The sequence below is a fragment of the Petromyzon marinus genome, chromosome 65 (assembly GCF_048934315.1).
Source record: "Petromyzon marinus isolate PM22_M1 ecotype Great Lakes invasive population chromosome 65, UKy_Petmar_22M1.pri1.0, whole genome shotgun sequence".
Classification (NCBI taxonomy): domain Eukaryota; kingdom Metazoa; phylum Chordata; class Hyperoartia; order Petromyzontiformes; family Petromyzontidae; genus Petromyzon; species Petromyzon marinus.
Genome location: NC_133731.1, coordinates 5,409,059 through 5,427,150, shown reverse-complemented (window position 1 = coordinate 5,427,150; position 18,092 = coordinate 5,409,059). Strand labels below are relative to the sequence as shown.

Genomic DNA, 18,092 nt, shown 5'->3' with positions numbered 1-18,092 from the left:
ATGCGTGTCTGTTCAACATGTTTAGCGTACTTCCCGACATGCAACAAACTTGAAATTTGCCATGTGGGTACTTTCCAGACTGTACGCCATGCTAAAATTATAAAAAATATGCTTTTGTGTTTTTTTTGGGGGGGGAGCTCAATAATGCATATATTTTTTGCACGGCAAGTGAGCTGTGACGTCAAATCTGTCACGTGACCCGTGCACGTGGAAGCGTAACGCATTGTAGTGTAGTGGTTAGCGCTACGCCGCGCTACGAACCCGGCGACCCGAGTTCGATTCCCGCTCACGGCCACCACGGGTGACGATTATTTGAACTGGTCCTGGGCCTCCGCTAGGTCGACTCAGCCTCAAAACGAGTAACTGCTGTGGTGTGTCAACATCGCCACTGGGGAGACAAAGGCGGCCGGGCGTGGTGAATCTAAGTCCCGGGCGAAGCCGGGTAGTACAGCTAGTTATATATATGTTTATTTTATTGTCATTGTTACTACGAATGAGTCACGAACGACGGTACCTAGAAAGGACTAAGAGCAGCGTTTCTATCGCAGTTGTATCGTCGGCACCAACCATCACGTCTCCCTCGCACCACGGGGAAAGAGAGGTCGGCGGCTGACTCTCGTGGTCACAATCGGCGCGGCGTTCACCCCAATCTTCGGGTTCATTGATGTGTAAAAAAAAAGTACAATCCGAGAAAATTTCGAATGCTCAAATTTTGTCGTTGCTTTGCTCGTTCAAATAAATCGTCCCGACGCTGTGGCGTCGAAAAAAGGGGAAACGTTGCCTGCCCCTGCGTTTGTCGCTGAGAAACATCGCTGTGTTGTGGGTGTAATACTAATCTTCTTTGGTTCTTTCGGTAAAGTCGCCACGTAGAATGAGAATAAAATAATAAAATAAAACAATAAAATTCTCACGACGTTTCGGCCACAACACAAGTAGCCTTCTTCAGGTGAAGGAACAAAAACTGTCGGGACGACAGAGCTTTAATTAAAGCTCTGTCGTCCCGACAGTTTTTGGAAACTGCCTCCACCCGATGATCACACTGGCAGCGAAATCACCGTTCTCCCAACGTGGGTTAGAAAGTGTTGTCAATTTGCAAATGAATCATTTGGTGGGACCCCGGGGTCCCGCAAAAATCAGGTCAATAATTCTTTTTATTTTTCAGTCCGCCCACTCGTGACCCCGACAGCAACGCGCCGCCCGCCCAGACTCGCGTCAACAAGCGCCAGCAGCAGCAGCAGCAGGCGGCGATCGACACGATGGGGCGCCACCCCACCGGCCAAACGCGAGCCCCGGGGGGCGTCCGCTGCAGTCGCGTGCGGCGACGACGCCCTCCGGTCAGCCGTCGATCCTCAGCTTCTTTGCCAAGGCGAGCCCCCCCCCCCCCCCCCCCAGACCAGTGAATTTAACGTGTTTATGTAATTTTTCAACTTTTTACGAAACTTAGTTCCCCGAGTAGCTCTCGATGAGGCCAATCGATTGACCACTAGTTTTGTTGTCAATAAGGCAACAAGACTCGTGTCGCTACGTGGTTTTTCCCACCCCCGGGGCAGTGATGGGACCCCGGGGTCCCGCCAATTGCTTCGAATGACCGAAAATTAAGAAGCCACTCATCCCAAGCAAAATGTGCGGCCCCAAACGAACTTTCCAGCAAGTGGGCCAAGAGACTTCGAATTGGCGCAAAAGAGGCCTCTGGAATGACCGCTCGGGAGACGGCGAGGTCTGAAGGGACTGGTGGAGAGGTTCGACCCGGAAACGGCCTCAAAGCGGAGGTTGGGAGTTGATGGGACGGTTCAGAACCGTTAAGGGAGAAAGGGGACGGCGAACGGATGGGAAAGAGACAGTGGGAGACGTTCCGAGAGAAGGGGCATCGAGGGGGGATATAACACACACACACACAAAATGGGAGAGAAACAAGGGGATGGGGCGGGGGGGGGACGTTCGGCAGAGGGTTACGAGCTTCAAGCTACAGGAAGAAGCCGGGGCCTGGAGTTGGTGCCATGCGACGGATGAAAGAGGCACCCGAGCACAACGTTGCATCAACGTCGAACGTCAAACGTCGTTACAAACTGAGATATCGGGGGGGGGGGGCGAAATAATATTCGAACCATAAATCGACTTTCAAAATAATGCAGGCAACGACGCTCCGGTGATCGCCACCGCAAGGTAGCCAGCGGGCTCCAGGGGTCAGACCCCTGTGAGACGAGGCCTCCGAGAGCCTGGGTTCTAATCCGGGTTATCAGCGACACAGCCACAGAGATTTATACCGGGGTCTCATAGACTCACACACAGACCTCCAGATTCACACAGAGACCCGTAGACTCGCACAAAGACGTATAGACACACACATAGACCCATAGACTCACACAGAGACTCGCACAGAGACCCATAGACTCACACAGAGACTCGCGCAGAGACTGATAGACTCACACAGATACCCATAGCCTCACACACAGACTCCAGATTCACACAGAGACCCGTAGACTCGCACAGAGACGCATAGACACACACATAGACCCATAGACTCACACAGAGACTCGCACAGAGACCCATAGACTCACACAGAGACTCGCACAGAGACTGATAGACTCACACAGATACCCATAGTCTCACACACAGACTCCAGATTCACACAGAGACCCGTAGACTCGCACAGAGACGCATAGACACACACATAGACCCATAGACTCACACAGAGACTCGCACAGAGACCCATAGACTCACACAGAGACTCGCACAGAGACTGATAGACTCACACAGATACCCATAGCCTCACACACAGACTCCAGATTCACACAGAGACCCGTAGACTCGCACATAGACGCACACATATACCCATGGACGCACATGGAGACCCATAGACTCACACACAGACCTCCAGATTCACACAGAGACCCGTAGACTCCCACAGAGACTGTTAGACTCACAAAAATACCCATAGACTCACACACAGACCTCCAGATTCACACAGAGACACGTAGACTCGCACAGAGACGCATAGACACACACATAGACCCATAGGCTCACAGAGAGACTCGCACAGAGACTGATAGACTCACACAGATACCCATAGACTCACACACAGACCTCCAGATTCACACAGAGACACGTAGACTCGCATAGAGACGCATAGACGCACACATAGACCCATGGACGCATATGGACACCCATAGACTCACACAAAGACTCGCACAGACTGATAGACTCACACAGACACCCATAGACTCACACACAGACCTCCAGATTCACACAGAGACACGTAGACTCGCACAGAGACGCAAAGACGCACACATAGACCCATAGACGCACATGGACACCCATAGACTCACACAGAGACTCGCACGGAGACTGATAGACTCACACAGATACCCATAGACTCACACACAGACTCCAGATTCACACAGAGACACGTAGACTCGCACAGAGACGCATAGACGCACACATAGACCCATGGACGCACATGGAGACCTATAGACTCACACACAGACCTCCAGATTCCCACAGAGACACGTAGACTCGCACAGAGACGCATAGACACACACATAGACCCATAGATTCACACAGAGACTCGCACAGAGACTGATGGACTCACACAGATACCCATAGACTCACACAAAGACTCCCACAGAGACTGATAGATTCACACAGACACCCATAGACTCACACAGAGACGCACGGACTGAAACAGAGACCCATAGACTCACACAGAGACCCACATAGACTGTGAGCTGTGATTAAACCAATGCTGATCTCAGCCCGGTCACGAGTGACTTGTGCAGCAATCCATAAACTGACATACAAATCCCCAGACTTACATCGAGATCCATAGACTCGCGTAAGGAACCATGAACTCACACGGAGACCCATACATCCATATAGGAACCCACAGACTCACAACCGAGATCAATCGCCCCGCATGAAGACCTACGTAGACCGTGCTGTGGTCAAACCGAGTTCTCAAGTGAGCGCAGTGAGTTGATGGTTTCAGCCACTGATGACCGTGCAGCAGCAGCAGCAGCAACAAAAACCCCATCACATTAAATTTGGTTCTGCGCTGAATGTGGCTAAAATTCTAGCTGAGAGTTAAAAACATAGCGGTTGGACTGTCGAGCGACGAACATGGCTCTCGGTGGGCGAGCGATTGGGAGAGTAGAGGAGGAGGGAGGAGGTGGGAGGAGAAGGGATCTCAGTGGTAGCTCTGCTGTGTCCGCTTCCACGGTGCCGTTCCCTCTCAACGCGGCTCTGCGAGATTTTCCTATCGGCCCCTTCGTGTCCTGACGACGCCGATAGCGAGGAAAGCAAAAAGGACAACATTCTCGAGGGGGATAACTTTAAAGTCTTTGTTTTTTTTACCTTTGCTTTACGCGCGCACCCTCGTTACAAACAAAAACCCATTCCACGTGAACATGAGGTATTCCTTTATCGTACATCATCAAACAAACGAAAACAAAAAAAACCTTCAAAAAGTACGGCCAACTTTGGCTATACATTAATACACTTTAAAAATCAAAGCATGCATATCATATACATCATCCGTGCGTTTGCAATTGCGGTGAACGTGAATTGTGCGCCACCATACTCTGCAGAGTAAAAGACGCGACCGGAACTTTGTGTGGCCTTTCGGTGTCAACAACGTGACACAAATCTGGTGACTAACGCACACAAAGGCAAAGATCCCCCGCATAGGCTTGAGCAGACCGTAGGGGCAAGTGCTGTTAGCGAGCACCCTATGAAGGCCGGCACGGCCACACGAGGGGGGTGGGTGGCCAGCACCACGCCCGGCCGCCTTTTGTCACCCCGGTGGCGATGTTTACTACACAACGCACCGGGTTACTCATTTGAGGCTGAGTCGACCTAGGGGCAGTCCCAGTGCCGGTGCAGGTAATCGCCGCCGGCGTTGGCCGTGAGCGTCAATCAAACCCGCTTCGCCGGGGTTTGCGGCGCGGTGCGGCGCGGCTAGCCGCTCCACATCTACCGGATTATGAGACGCAACCCATAACCGCTGCTTCACACTTAGCGGGGGTGCGGGAGAGTGCGTCTTGCAGTCCGGAGAACGCGGTGACATTTGCACCGGCATAGCAAGTGCCAAAGAGCATTCGCTAAAAGGGACGACGGCGGTGGCCTTTAGCGCGACGGTTTTTTTGAGCGCGACGCGCACTTCTAACGCGGTCGGCCGCGGCCGGCGACCGGGGGGCCCCCGACGGCCGAACGCGATACGTCGTGCGCTCCTCCCCGAAAGAAAGAAAGAAAAACAACCATCATTCCCGACAGAACGGTGCGCAAATTTTGATTTTAAGCTTTCGTGACTGCAGTAATTCATATTCTTAGTTTTTTCGGTAAAGTCACGTTGAAAAAAAAATAGATGGACTAGTCCTGGCCAAACTGCCAATCGCTGCGCGTGACGCCAACGTTTTTTTATAAATAAATAAATGTGCCGTTTTAAAAATAAATTTATGCAAACCGACACACCTGATGATGACCGTTTGAGTTATGGTCGAAACGTCGTGAGAATTTTTTATTGTTTTATATATATTTTGTTATTTTGTTGTTTCTCTTCAACGTGACTTTACCGAAAAAACTAAGAATAAGAACGGTGCGCGTTCCCGACCGAAGCTGCTGGGTTCGCCAAACTCCAATCATCGGTTGTGGGTGAGCAGCGGCGTCCGAACGGGTCGCGGGCCCTGCAACCCGCAAGGGCGTGCCAAGCCACCAAGCCACGACCTTGCCTCTCCACACCCCCCCCCCCTCCCCCCTCCACAGTTGGCAGAGCATTGCTCCCCTGGACAGAAGTTCCCTCCTTCGTCTTCTTCACTCTGCTGTCCGGATAATGGAAACCGCCTCCACCCGATGAACACACTGTCAGCGGGATCACCGATTCTGAGTCTTCAGGCCTTCAAATGCAGAGCTACGCGCGCACACACATGGGGCATCTCGTAACATCTCCGCGCGCCTTGTAGGGGGACTTGCGAGTCTTTGAGCTGCAGTGAACCCAATGATTGTGCCGAATTAGACGTTGCTACTGATGTCTGATATGGCCGTTGTTTGCAATTGCACCCGATAATAAAAAAAAAACCAGTGTGGTTGAAGTATAACAACCGAACACAATACAGGATAGCCCGACATATTTAACGTGAAAAATATAAAAACCTCGCCCCAAACATGAACTCAACCGCAATATATTTACTTATTTATTTTAAATCGCTCCGTCAAATAATTTCAGGTCATTGCTTTGTTTTACTTTTGTTTTTGGGGAAAGTGCTCCAACATCGGCAAAAGACTTCAATAAATCCCGGGGGGACTCCATTATATCCTCAGAACATCGAGGCAAGCTTTGCATCCGGCCACGTGTTTCCCAACGATTGCGCGTGGGGGACTCTGCCGCCCGGGGTCTTCTGCTCCGTGCGGTGCCTGTGCGTGCCTCTGCATGCATGCATCTGGCTCGCCGGCCGTGTGCTGCAGATTGCCGATCGTCTTTCCGAGTTCCCTTGCATCCTTGCAGTGAGACGACGGCACGCTTCTGTGCTCCAGACGCGAAACGACGTTAAAAATGCGGGCGGCTGCGCGGTTGGATTTTTTGGTTTTGAGAACGAAACGACGATCGTTGAAACGAAAAAATTATAAAAACAAAAAATTCACGATGAACCACGAAACAAAAACACAAGACGTGGCATAACCCTCCCCCCCACCCCCCCCTCCCCCCGCCAAACAAACATTCCCTAAACATTCCTGAAAGAGCAGACACGTTCCGACCCGGCGGCGCCAAATTCGTTTACCGTCTTACGGCGAACATCGGCAAAGAATGTCCGAACCGGTCGCGGGCCTCCCCCCCCCCCCAATCAGCACCCCCCAGCTCCTGTCCTTCGCCCCGCACCTCCGATTAGTAATGGCTGGCTACGTCTGGTACGAAAGAGGATCAATGTACATTGTTGATCCGTAACAGAGGTTTTTTTTTGGGGGGGGTTAGCCATCTAACGGCTCTATTGCGGATAATATTGGTCGCGAAAGCCCACGTGTTAAACTGTACATTGTTTCCTGCTATCCCCCTGCACCTCCGATTAGCAACGAAAGAAGTTCAACGTACGTACAGGCCGACTCAAACACGAGTACCTGGTGCAGTGTTTTGTAAAAACAACTGCCCCGGCAGGCTCGTACGGGGGAAGATAACCTTTGACACTTGGTCTTCGTGTGGATTTTTCACGCCGGGTCGTCCGGTTTGTATTTTGTTCCCTCCGCATTTAGAATTTATTACGCATTTAAAGTATTTGGCTGCTACTCGGAATTCCCGCGTGATGATAAGCAACTTCGTTGAGCTGCTAGGTCGCTTCTGAATAAAAAAGAGCTACACAGCACCGTGGTGCCTTACCCGATAAAAAAAAACATTAAAAAAAATAGTTTAAAATAGATTTGCAATAGCTTATTTGGCGGACTACGACACGAACGTGCGGATGACGAGCTGGATGGGGCCCCGGCATACGGGGCACGGCCTGCGCTGCCCGTGGAGCCTCTGGGCGCAGGCGAAGCACGACACCAAGTGGCCCGTTCCCCCGTGCACGATCGTCGCGTCCCGTCGGCGCACGCGGCAGATCACGCACGCCTCCGTCAGCCCGGCCACCGCTCGCTCCTCGCCGGCGGCGGTGGCAGCGGCCGCCGCCGCCGCCGCCTCCTGCTGCTGCTGCTGCTGCTTTCCGCGGTGCTTTGCGGCGGCGGCGGCGGCGGCCATTTTAGCTACCCGGGCAGCCATTTTGACCCCACCGCCGCCACGTCCGACGGCGCTCGCGTCTTCTCCGTCCCCTTCCCCGTCCCCTTCTCCGTCCTCCTCTTCGTCCACCACCTCCACGTCCTCCTCCCGCGCTCCCACCTCGGCGTCGGCCAGAGCCGCCGCCGCCGCCACCTCCACGTCATCCTCCTCCTCGTCCGAGTCACTGCCCGGGTAGATGCCCGAGTCTCTCTGCGAGTCTCTCCGCGGGGACCAGCAGTAGAGGCAGTAGCGGTGGGACAGCAGGTTCACGATGAGGCACTCGCTGCAACGCCAGCTGCCCTGTGTGCCAAAGACCACGAAAAAATACGCGTTTAGAATATTCCCTCGTTATTCGGGAGAGGGATATACGTTCCAGAGATGTTTCGCGGATGATTTCGGGCCTAGGAATATCACACGCTGCGTTTGCCCACTACCACCGTTCCTGTTCCCTCTTCACATTGCCATGATACGGCTACCACTCATCAACCCCCATTCATTCAATCCATTCATCATTAATTACTGTCAGAATAATAATTATTATTCTCATTAAGTGGCTATCACTCAATAAGCCCATTCATTCAATTAATTCATCATTTACTTCTATAATAATTATTATTCTCATATGGCTATCACTCATTGACCCCATTCATTCAATTCATTCATCATTTACTGTTATAATAATTGTTATTATTCTCATTAAGTGGCTATCACTCATTAATCCCATTCATTTAATCCATTCATCCATCATTTACTGTCGTAATTATTATTCCAATTACATGGCTATCACTCATTAACCCCATTCATTCAATGTATTCATCCATCATTTACTCTCGTCAATTTCGCTTTCACCTACAGTAATTAACGCATCATCACAGATTTGCTTCCTCTCATCTATTGTATTCACCTCATCCCCACCATTACACTCACACATTGTAGCGTTCTTGATTCTCTGTAAAGCGCCTTCGTTAAGGCACCGTTGTTAAGGCGCTTTATCAATTCCGATAAGATGAGGTCTCATCACTTTATCTCTCTCATCACTTTATCTCTCTGCATCACTTTATCTCTCGTCACTTTATCTCTCGTCACTTTATCTCTCATCACTTTATCTTTCTCATCACTTTATCTCTCGTCACTTTATCTCTCATCACTTTATCTCTCGTCACTCTATCTCTCATCGCTTTATCTCTCTCGTCACTTTATCTCTAATCACTTTATCTCTCGTCACTTTATCTCTCATCACTTTAACTCTCATCACTTTATCTCTCGTCACTCCATCTCTCATCGCTTTATCTCTCATCACTTTATCTCTCTCATCACTTTATCTCTCATCGCTTTATCTCTAATCGTTTTATCTCTCATCACTTTATCTCTCATCACTTTATCTCTCATCACTTTATCTCTTGTCACTCTATCTCTCATCGCTTTATCTCTCGTAACTTTATCTCTCTCATCACTTTATCTCTCATCACTTTATCTCTCATCACTTTATCTCTCGTCACTCTATCTCTCATCGCTTTATCTCTCATCACTTTATCTCTCATCGCTTTATCTCTCATCACTTTATCTCTCTCATCACTTTATCTCTCTCATCACTTTATCTCTAATCACTTTATCTCTAATCACTTTATCTCTCATCACTTTATCTCTCATCACTTTACCTCTCATCGCTTTATCTCTCATCACTTTACCTCTCGTCGCTTTATCTCTCATCACTTTACCTCTCGTCGCTTTATCTCTCATCGCTTTATCTCTCGTCACTTTATCTCTCGTCACTTTATCTCTCGTCACTTTATCTCTTGTCGCTTTATCTCTCATCACTTTACCTCTCGTCGCTTTATCTCTCATCGCTTTATCTCTCGTCGCTTTATCTCTCGTCACTTTATCTCTCGTCGCTTTATCTCTCGTCGCTTTATCTCTCATCACTTTATCTCTCATCGCTTTATCTCTCATCACCTTACCTCTCGTCGCTTTATCTCTCGTCACTTTATCTCTCTCATCACTTTATCTCTAATCACTTTATCTCTCATCACTTTACCTCTCATCACTTTATCTCTCATCACTTTATCTCTCATCACTTTATCTCTCGTCACTTTATCTCTCATCACTTTATCTCTCGTCACTTTATCTCTCATCACTTTAACTCTCATCACTTTATCTCTCGTCGCTTTATCTCTCGTCGCTTTATCTCTCGTCACTTTATCTCTCATCACTTTAACTCTCATCACTTTATCTCTCCTCACTTTATCTCTCATCACTTTATCTCTCATCACTTTATCTCTCATCGCTTTATCTCCCATCACTTTATCTCTCATCACTTTATCTCTAATGACTTTATCTCTCGTCACTTTATCTCTCGTCACTTTACCTCTCATCACTTTACCTCTCATCACTTTATCTCTAATCACTTTATCTCTCATCACTTTATCTCTCATCACTTTATCTCTCTCATCACTTTACCTCTCATCACTTTATCTCTCATCACTTTATCTCTCGTCACTTTATCTCTCGTCGCTTTATCTCTCGTCACTTTATCTCTAATCACTTTATCTGTCATCACTTTACCTCTCATCACTTTATCTCTAATCACTTTATCTCTCATCACTTTATCTCCCATCACTCTATCTCTCTCATCACTTTACCTCTCATCACTTTATCTCTCATCACTATCTCTCGTCACTTTATCTCTCGTCACTTTATCTCTCATCACTTTATCTCTCGTCACTCTATCTCTCATCGCTTTATCTCTCATCACTTTATCTCTCTCATCACTTTATCTCTAATCACTTTATCTCTCATCACTTTATCTCTCATCACTTTATCTCTAATCACTTTATCTCTCATCACTTTACCTCTCATCTGTTTATCTCTCATCACTTTATCTCTCGTCGCTTTATCTCTCGTCACTTTATCTCTCGTCACTTTATCTCTCTCATCACTTTATCTCTAATCACTTTATCTCTCATCACTTTATCTCTCATCACTATCTCTCATCACTATCTCTCGTCGCTTTATCTCTCGTCACTTTATCTCTCGTCGCTTTATCTCTCGTCACTTTATCTCTCGTCACTTTATCTCTCATCACTTTATCTCTCGTCACTTTATCTCTCGTCACTTTATCTCTAATCACTTTATCTCTCATCACTTTATCTCTCATCACTATCTCTCGTCACTTTATCTCTCTCATCACTTTATCTCTCTCATCACTTTATCTCTCATCACTTTATCTCTCATCACTTTATCTCTCGTCACTTCATCTCTCATCACTATCTCTCATCACTTTATCTCTCGTCACTTTATCTCTCGTCGCTTTATCTCTCGTCACTTTATCTCTCGTTACTTTATCTCTCATCACTTTATCTCTCATCGCTTTATCTCTCTCATCGCTTTATCTCTCATCACTTTATCTCTCATCACTATCTCTCGTCACTTTATCTCTCTCGATGCAGCAGTCATGTAGGGTTTCAGATGCGAGATTCGCGGATAGCCAAACATCGCGGATGGCCAAGTTCGCAAATAACGAGGGAATATCTTTCTTATTCCGTGGCTCTCAAAGTTCTTATCCAGTCCCTCATGGCCTCCCACCTCGTCTCTCCTCTCTCCTCACACTACAGACGAGATGGCACGTTGCTCGGTTTGCTCGCTTGTGCCAAGAACCAGGGCACCGCAGTGGCTACGAGATGTTAACTTCCTCGCCTGGTACGCAGGAGGTCGTGGGTTTCATCCCGAGTCTGATGCCTGCTGCTGTATATTTGGAGTTTGCGTCTCTCATCATCATCACGGTAGCTATGAGATGTTAACTACCTCGCCTGGTATACAGGAGGTCGTGGGTTTGATCCCGACCCTGACGCCTGCTGCTGCTGTATATTTGGAGTTTGCGTCTCTCATCATCATCACGGTAGCTATGAGATGTTAACTACCTCGCCTGGTATACAGGAGGTCGTGGGTTTGATCCCGACCCTGACGCCTGTTGCTGCTGTATATTTGGAGTTTGCGTCTCTCATCATCACGGTGGCTATGAGATGTTAACTACCTCGCCTGGTCTACAGGAGGTCGTGGGTTTGATTCCGACCCTGATGCCTGCTGCTGTATATTTGGAGTTTGCGTGTCTCTCTCTCTCCCCGTGGTCGCATGGATTTTTCTCTGGGTCGTCCGGTTTTTCCCTCCACATTTAGAATCAACGTCACGAGTTTAGAGTATTTAGCTGCTATACATGTCCACGTGATGATGATAGGCCACTTACTTCGTTGAGCTCTCATTTGTGGCCTGGTCGCTTCTAAAAAAGAGCTACATAGCTCAGTGGGACCTTACCTGGTAAAATTAAATGTGTTTTTTTTACATTAATGTTGCACACGTGTGTGTGTGTGTGTACAGGCGTGAGTATTGTACAAGTGTGCATGTTTTACAGATGTGTGTGTTGTATGGGTGTAGCGTGGTTGTGTGTGTGTGTGTTGTATAGTGTGCGTGTTTTGCACGTGTGTGTGTAGCGTGTGATCTGGACGAAGTCCCATCAGTGAGCTCCTCCGGCAAGCAAAGGCTGCGTTAGCTGAGCCATGTAGCCCACATGCTCAGCCACGGCATGCCTCAACAGCTTTTGTTCGACTGGATAGAGGGGGCTAAGGGGCGCGGCACGGGCTAGAGAAGAGATATAGTGATGGGTGAGTGACACGGGCTAGAGAAGAGGTGGAGTGATGTGGTACATGAGGACGTGGAGCTGAGTGGACTTGCCGATAACCGGTACCAGCGGTGTCAATATCGACCTCTGTGAAGGAGGAGGCTCGTGAAGGACGCTACTGGGCAGTTGGAGACAACAACAACAGAGGGCAGAGGAGCGACGCTCACAACAACGAGCGGAGCGCCGGGCGGATAAAACACAGCAAGTTGGCACAATAGGGGGGCACAAGGTGGTGCATCGGCCACTCATCTCAGTCAGTCGACCCGTGGCACCTGCCTGGTCTGCCCCGTGACCTCCTGCCAGCGGGACGTTCGACACTTCACGTGGCCTCAACGTGCACCTAGCCTGAGTGGCGAGTGGCGGTTGTTGTTGTGTGTAGCATGTGCGTGTGTGTAGCATGTGCGCGTGTGTGTGTGCCCACTTACGCTGGGGAAGGCTGTGTGTGCGCGAAGCACGGCCGAGCCGAGGCCTCCTGCGTCCGTTCCCACAAACTCCGTCTCGCAGGGGCTCTGCGACAGACAAAAGATAAAGATCCCCCCCCATCCCACCGTGTAGCCTTTAACAGACTGTAGAGGCAAGTGCTGTTAGCGAGCAGCACCTATGAAGGCCGGCACGGCGCACAAGGGGGGGGGGGGTGGCCAGCACCACGCCCGACCGCCTTTGTCTCCCCAGTGGCGATGTTTACTGCACACCGCACCGGGTGCTCATTTGAGGCCGAGGCGACCTAGGGGAGGCCCAGGACCGGTTCGGATAATCGCCACCGGTGTTGGCCGTGAGCGGGAATCGAACTTGGGTCGCTGGGGAGACCACACAGCTCAGTATGAAAAATAAGAATAGGTTTTTACTCTTTACGGGAATACAGCAGGGGTGTGTTAATATGTTCAATACACCAAATAGAAACCTTTTGTAAGGGATCAAGTTTACTGCATTCACCACACACGGTACTTGCAGTGAACATGCAAACAAACTCGGATAATAATATATTGGGCATTGTCTTTGAAACTGATTGGCCTACACCAGAGACAAGCAGCATTATTTAGGGCCCAGTCTCACCACCAGCGTCAGACCGGAGAACAACGCCAAAAGGCGACCAGTACAAGCACAATGCCACTATCAGAGCATTTTAATTTCGGGGTGAGCAGCTATATTATGGGACCTTTTTGCCAGTATCAAAGTATGAAGGATAAGAATTGGTTTTACCCCTTCCTGGGAATTAAACAGGAGTTGTGTTAAGATGGTCAATTTCACCAAATAGATTCAACCTTTTGCAAGGAATCAAGTACTGCATTGACCACACACAGTACTTGTAGTGAACATACAAACAAACATCCTCTGATAATTATAGATGGCATTTCCTTTGACACTGATTGGCCTACACCAGAGACAGCTACAGCCTTCTTCGTTGGCCTAGTCTCACCACCAGCGTCAGACCAGAGACTAGCGCCAAAAGGCGACCAGTACAAGCACAATGCACGTACCAGAGCATTTGATACTGGCAAAAAAAGGTCCCATAATACACACAGCTCGGTTATCCCACACTCACATCCCCAGGACAGTCCCGACCACGGCCGTCGTGAGCCTCCCACCACCACGCTACGGCATCACCAGAATCCCAATCTTTTCTCATCCTGGAGAAATCCGATGAGCTATGAAGCTCTTTGTTTTACCGATGTCCACCCCCGTCCCCAACCACCACCTCCCGATTCAATAACAAAAATTCGCTCCACGCCGCTGCACGCGCCGGATGATTGTTAAACACGTTAAACACATGACCGCGCCAAGCAATTAGCTCTCTCTGCTTCAACAGAGGAGAGATCACAAACTAAGATTCACATTTCGGCGCGCATGCGTGCAACTATAAACTTTATATATTTTTTATTGATGCCAGGTCAGGCCCCACCGAGCTGTGGAGCTCTCTCTCAGAAGCAACCCGGCAATGAAGTGGGCTCATCAATAGTCGCGTGGAAATTTCGAGCAGCCAAATACTCTAAACGCGTGACGTTGATAATTCTCAATGTGGAGGGGTGGGAAATCGAAAGGACCCGGAGAGGAATCCACGCTACCACAGGAAGAGATACATGAAAACTCCAAATATACAGCAGCAGCAGGCATCAGGGTCAGGATCGAACCCACGACCTCCTGTATACCAGGCGAGGTAGTTAACATCTCATAGCCACCGCGATGATGATGATGATGAGAGACGCAAACTCCAAATATACAGCAGCAGCAGGCGTCAGGGTCGGGATCGAACCCACGACCTCCTGCGTACCAAGCAAGGTAGTTAACATCTCGCCACTGCGGCGCCCTGGTTCTTTAGGATATCGCAAGCGATATTTGATCCTCGTCGCTATGATAATAACAATAAAAATGCTATCGGCATCATCACTCGCGATCGATCCACTGCTGGATGAAGGCCTCTCTCAAGACATCGGCCCACCGCTCGCGATCCCGCGATGCCGTGCCGAGCCGCGCCTGCCGGGCTCGCTGCGGCCCCGTGGCAAGGCCCGGCAGTGTCGGTGGCAAAGGCGGTCCGTGCCCGCAGACGGTCCGCCACGACGCTCCCGGGCGGTTGGAACGCCAACCCGCTCGCTCGCTCACCTCCTCATCGTCGTCGCCATCGTTCATCCCGTCGTGCAGGTAGTACTCGTCGCTCAGCACGGACGACACCTCGTACTCCTCGTCGAACCCTCGGCCCGCCGCGTCGGACCCGGAGTCGAACCGGGGCACGCCGACCCCTCCGGGGTGCGCCGGCGGCGGCTGCGGCGGCGACGGCGGCCGCTGGGGCGGCAGCGGCGGCGACGCCGCCGCCGCTGCCGCGTGCTGAGACGCGGCCCAAGCGGCCGTGCGGGCCTGCTTGTTGGTGGGCGCAGTGGCGGCCTCCATCGCTGAGGGCGAAGCGTCGTCGCCGGGTTACGGTGGGGCGATCGTTTGGGAGACAGCGACGGGGATGACGGGCAGCGAACCGACGATTGTGAGATGCACGTACGTTGAACTTCTTTCGCACCACCCACCGTACGTAGCCAACCGTGGCTAATCGGAGGTGCCGGAGAAGGACGGCAAGCTGAACGCAAAAAAGCGGTTCTAAAGAAATTAGTTTGAAATTTCGCATGATTTAAAAGCTCATAGCCCCCCAGTGGCATCCTGATATCAGAAGGAAGAGCGTTCCAGACGGCCGCAGAATCGCGTCTGAAAGCGTCGCGCGATGCGGTGGCCACCGCCGTCTTTATAAGATGGCTCAGCCAAAAGCCACCGCTGCTGCTGCTGCTGCTGCGAGGATCACCGCAGTTTGCGTGATGATTGGTTCATGCTCCTTTACGAGACCAGCAAAGGGATTCGTGGCAAGCGCTGTGTGTGTGTGTGTGTAATGAGCGCGACTTGAAAACGCACTCGCTCGGCAAAGCGATGGTGATGAAGATGGCGGCGGCGACGGCGATGACGACGACGTCGCCGCCTGCAATGATTTTGTTTGGCTCAAGCGGAAGAGCTGCGGTTCGCGCTGCATGCGGTGGTGCCAGGTGCACCCGTGACCCTTACCGGATTCGGAGAGTTTCCTCCGAGACGACCGTGCCGGGTTCTCCTCAAGGTCGCGGCAATGGTTGGGCATCGCCTGCGAAGGAGGTCGGAGGGCACGGGGGAGGTGAGTGAAAAAAAGACAAGAATAGACAAAATAAAACATCATCATGGCACCTCCTTTGCCAGTAACAAAATATGAGAATAGGTTTTCCCCTTTTGTTCTGGCCACAAAACAGTTGTTTTTAAGATGTTAAAACACCAAACTGAAACCTCTTTACAAGGAATCATGTTACTGCATTAACGACAGTACTTGTGGTCAGAATGCAAACAAAAAACATACTATGGTAATATGATGCATTGTCTTTGAAGCCGGTTGGTCCACACCAGAGACAGCTTTCTTTAAAAAAAAGGTCCCATTTTGTAGCTACTATTCGTCATTTGGCGCTGTTCTCTGGTCTGACACTGGTGGTGAGACTGGGCCACAAAGAAGTCTGTAGCTGTCTCTGTCAAGGCCGTAATTATATTATATATTGAGGGGGGACACATCCCCACCAATATTCAAATATGCTTAAAATGTCCCCCCCCCCCCAATATATTGCTATAAAAAAGTATAAAAAAGTAATAATCATTGCTATGCTATGTAAATAAAAACAACAATTTGCTAAACCTTGGCCACAATATCTGGACTTGCCTTCATATAAATCAACGCATCGATTTCTGTTTATATGATTGTGGTTGCGGTTGTACTTTATTAATCTCTAATCTCTGCCATTACATACAATGAAACAAGAAATGGTTAAAAAAAGTAAAAACAGCGCAATGTAATACAATAACACTATTAGACATTATTGTAAAAAATAAATAAAAAGTCCATCCCATGAGTTAGTTTAATTTTTAAAAAATATTTTTACGCAGGAAATGGCAGGAAATTAGTTTTCAAATTGAGATTTTTTTTTTTCAGGGTTAGGACCCCCCCCAGACACCCTGGAAGATTTGGTCGCCCCCAATGTTGACTCCATGGCTACGGCCTTGGTCTCTGGTGTAGGCCCAATCCGTTTCAAAAACAATGCCCGTGTACATTCATACCTCGGTATACGACCGCTTTGGAATACGTCGAATGTGGTACACGTCGGGATACGACGTCTTGCTTGCTAGAACTTGTAAGGGTCGGGATGAGTCACCAAAGGACCCGCGTAGACCCAGGTGCAAGACTGAAACAAAGCGCCGCTCCTCAGTCTGCCAGTACAATATTTTTATTTCAATTTATTTTAATTTATTTATGCATTCATTTTAATTTGAGTATGCATTTTTTGTAATAAGTAGTGTCTAAATTATTTGATACAACCCCATTAATGTATAATATGCCGTATAAAATATCATTTCTTCTCCCTGTATTTCTTATGGGAAAAATTCGTTTGGTAGACGTCATTTTCGGTATAAGTCATACCCCTTCTGGAACGAATTAACGATGTATACCGAGGTACCACTCTATTATTATGATCAGAGACATGTTTGTTTGCATGTTCACCACAAGTCCTGTGTGTGTGGTCAATGCGGTAAACTCCATTCCTTGCTAAAGGTGTTCTATTTGGTGTTTGAGCATCTTAACACAACTCCTGTTTCATTGCCAGACAGGGTAAAACACTTGAATTGAAGCTTTCGTGACTGCAGGAATCCATACTCTTTGGTTCTTTCGGTAAAGTCACGTGGGTAGAAATAAATACACAAGCGGTCCGTCATCAGGTAGGGAAAGCGTGGCCTGCTGCTGAGGCAGACTGTTTTTAAAAGGTTTGAAATGGGCGTAGCCCAAGGGGCATAAAGAAGTGGGCGGGGCTAGTTATGTTAATGTTGAGAAATTTGCATATAACTGTAAGATAGGAGGAGAGCGGCCTCCTCCATGAGGGCACGGAAGTGGCTATGTTAATGTGAGGAGGCCGCTCTCCTATCTTACAGTTACACGCTAATTCTCCACAAATCTGGCTGTCTGCCTGATGAAGCTGGTTGTAATTACTGGTGAAACGTCGTTACTCAGATTGTATTTGTTGTGGCTTGGCTCTCCAACACACAACTGGTGTGGCTGTACTAGCACGCTACACTATACACTACACTATTATACACTACACTATACACTACACTATACACTACACTTTACTCTACTATACACTACACTAT

The 18,092-nt window shown here is 49.1% G+C and overlaps 1 protein-coding gene across 1 annotated transcript; it reads right to left on the bottom strand.

Moving 5' to 3' along the window:
* Window positions 1–3,992: 3,992 nt before the first annotated feature.
* LOC116956491 (uncharacterized) lies at window positions 3,993–17,864 on the bottom strand. Its single transcript, XM_032978156.2, has 4 exons — window positions 15,942–17,864; window positions 15,006–15,292; window positions 12,833–12,916; window positions 3,993–8,035 (listed from the first exon to the last, which is right to left on the bottom strand). The coding sequence occupies exons 1-4, from the start codon at window positions 16,087–16,089 to the stop codon at window positions 7,424–7,426; spliced, it is 1,131 nt and encodes a 376-aa protein (XP_032834047.2). The 5' UTR covers window positions 16,090–17,864; the 3' UTR covers window positions 3,993–7,423.
* Window positions 17,865–18,092: the final 228 nt, after the last annotated feature.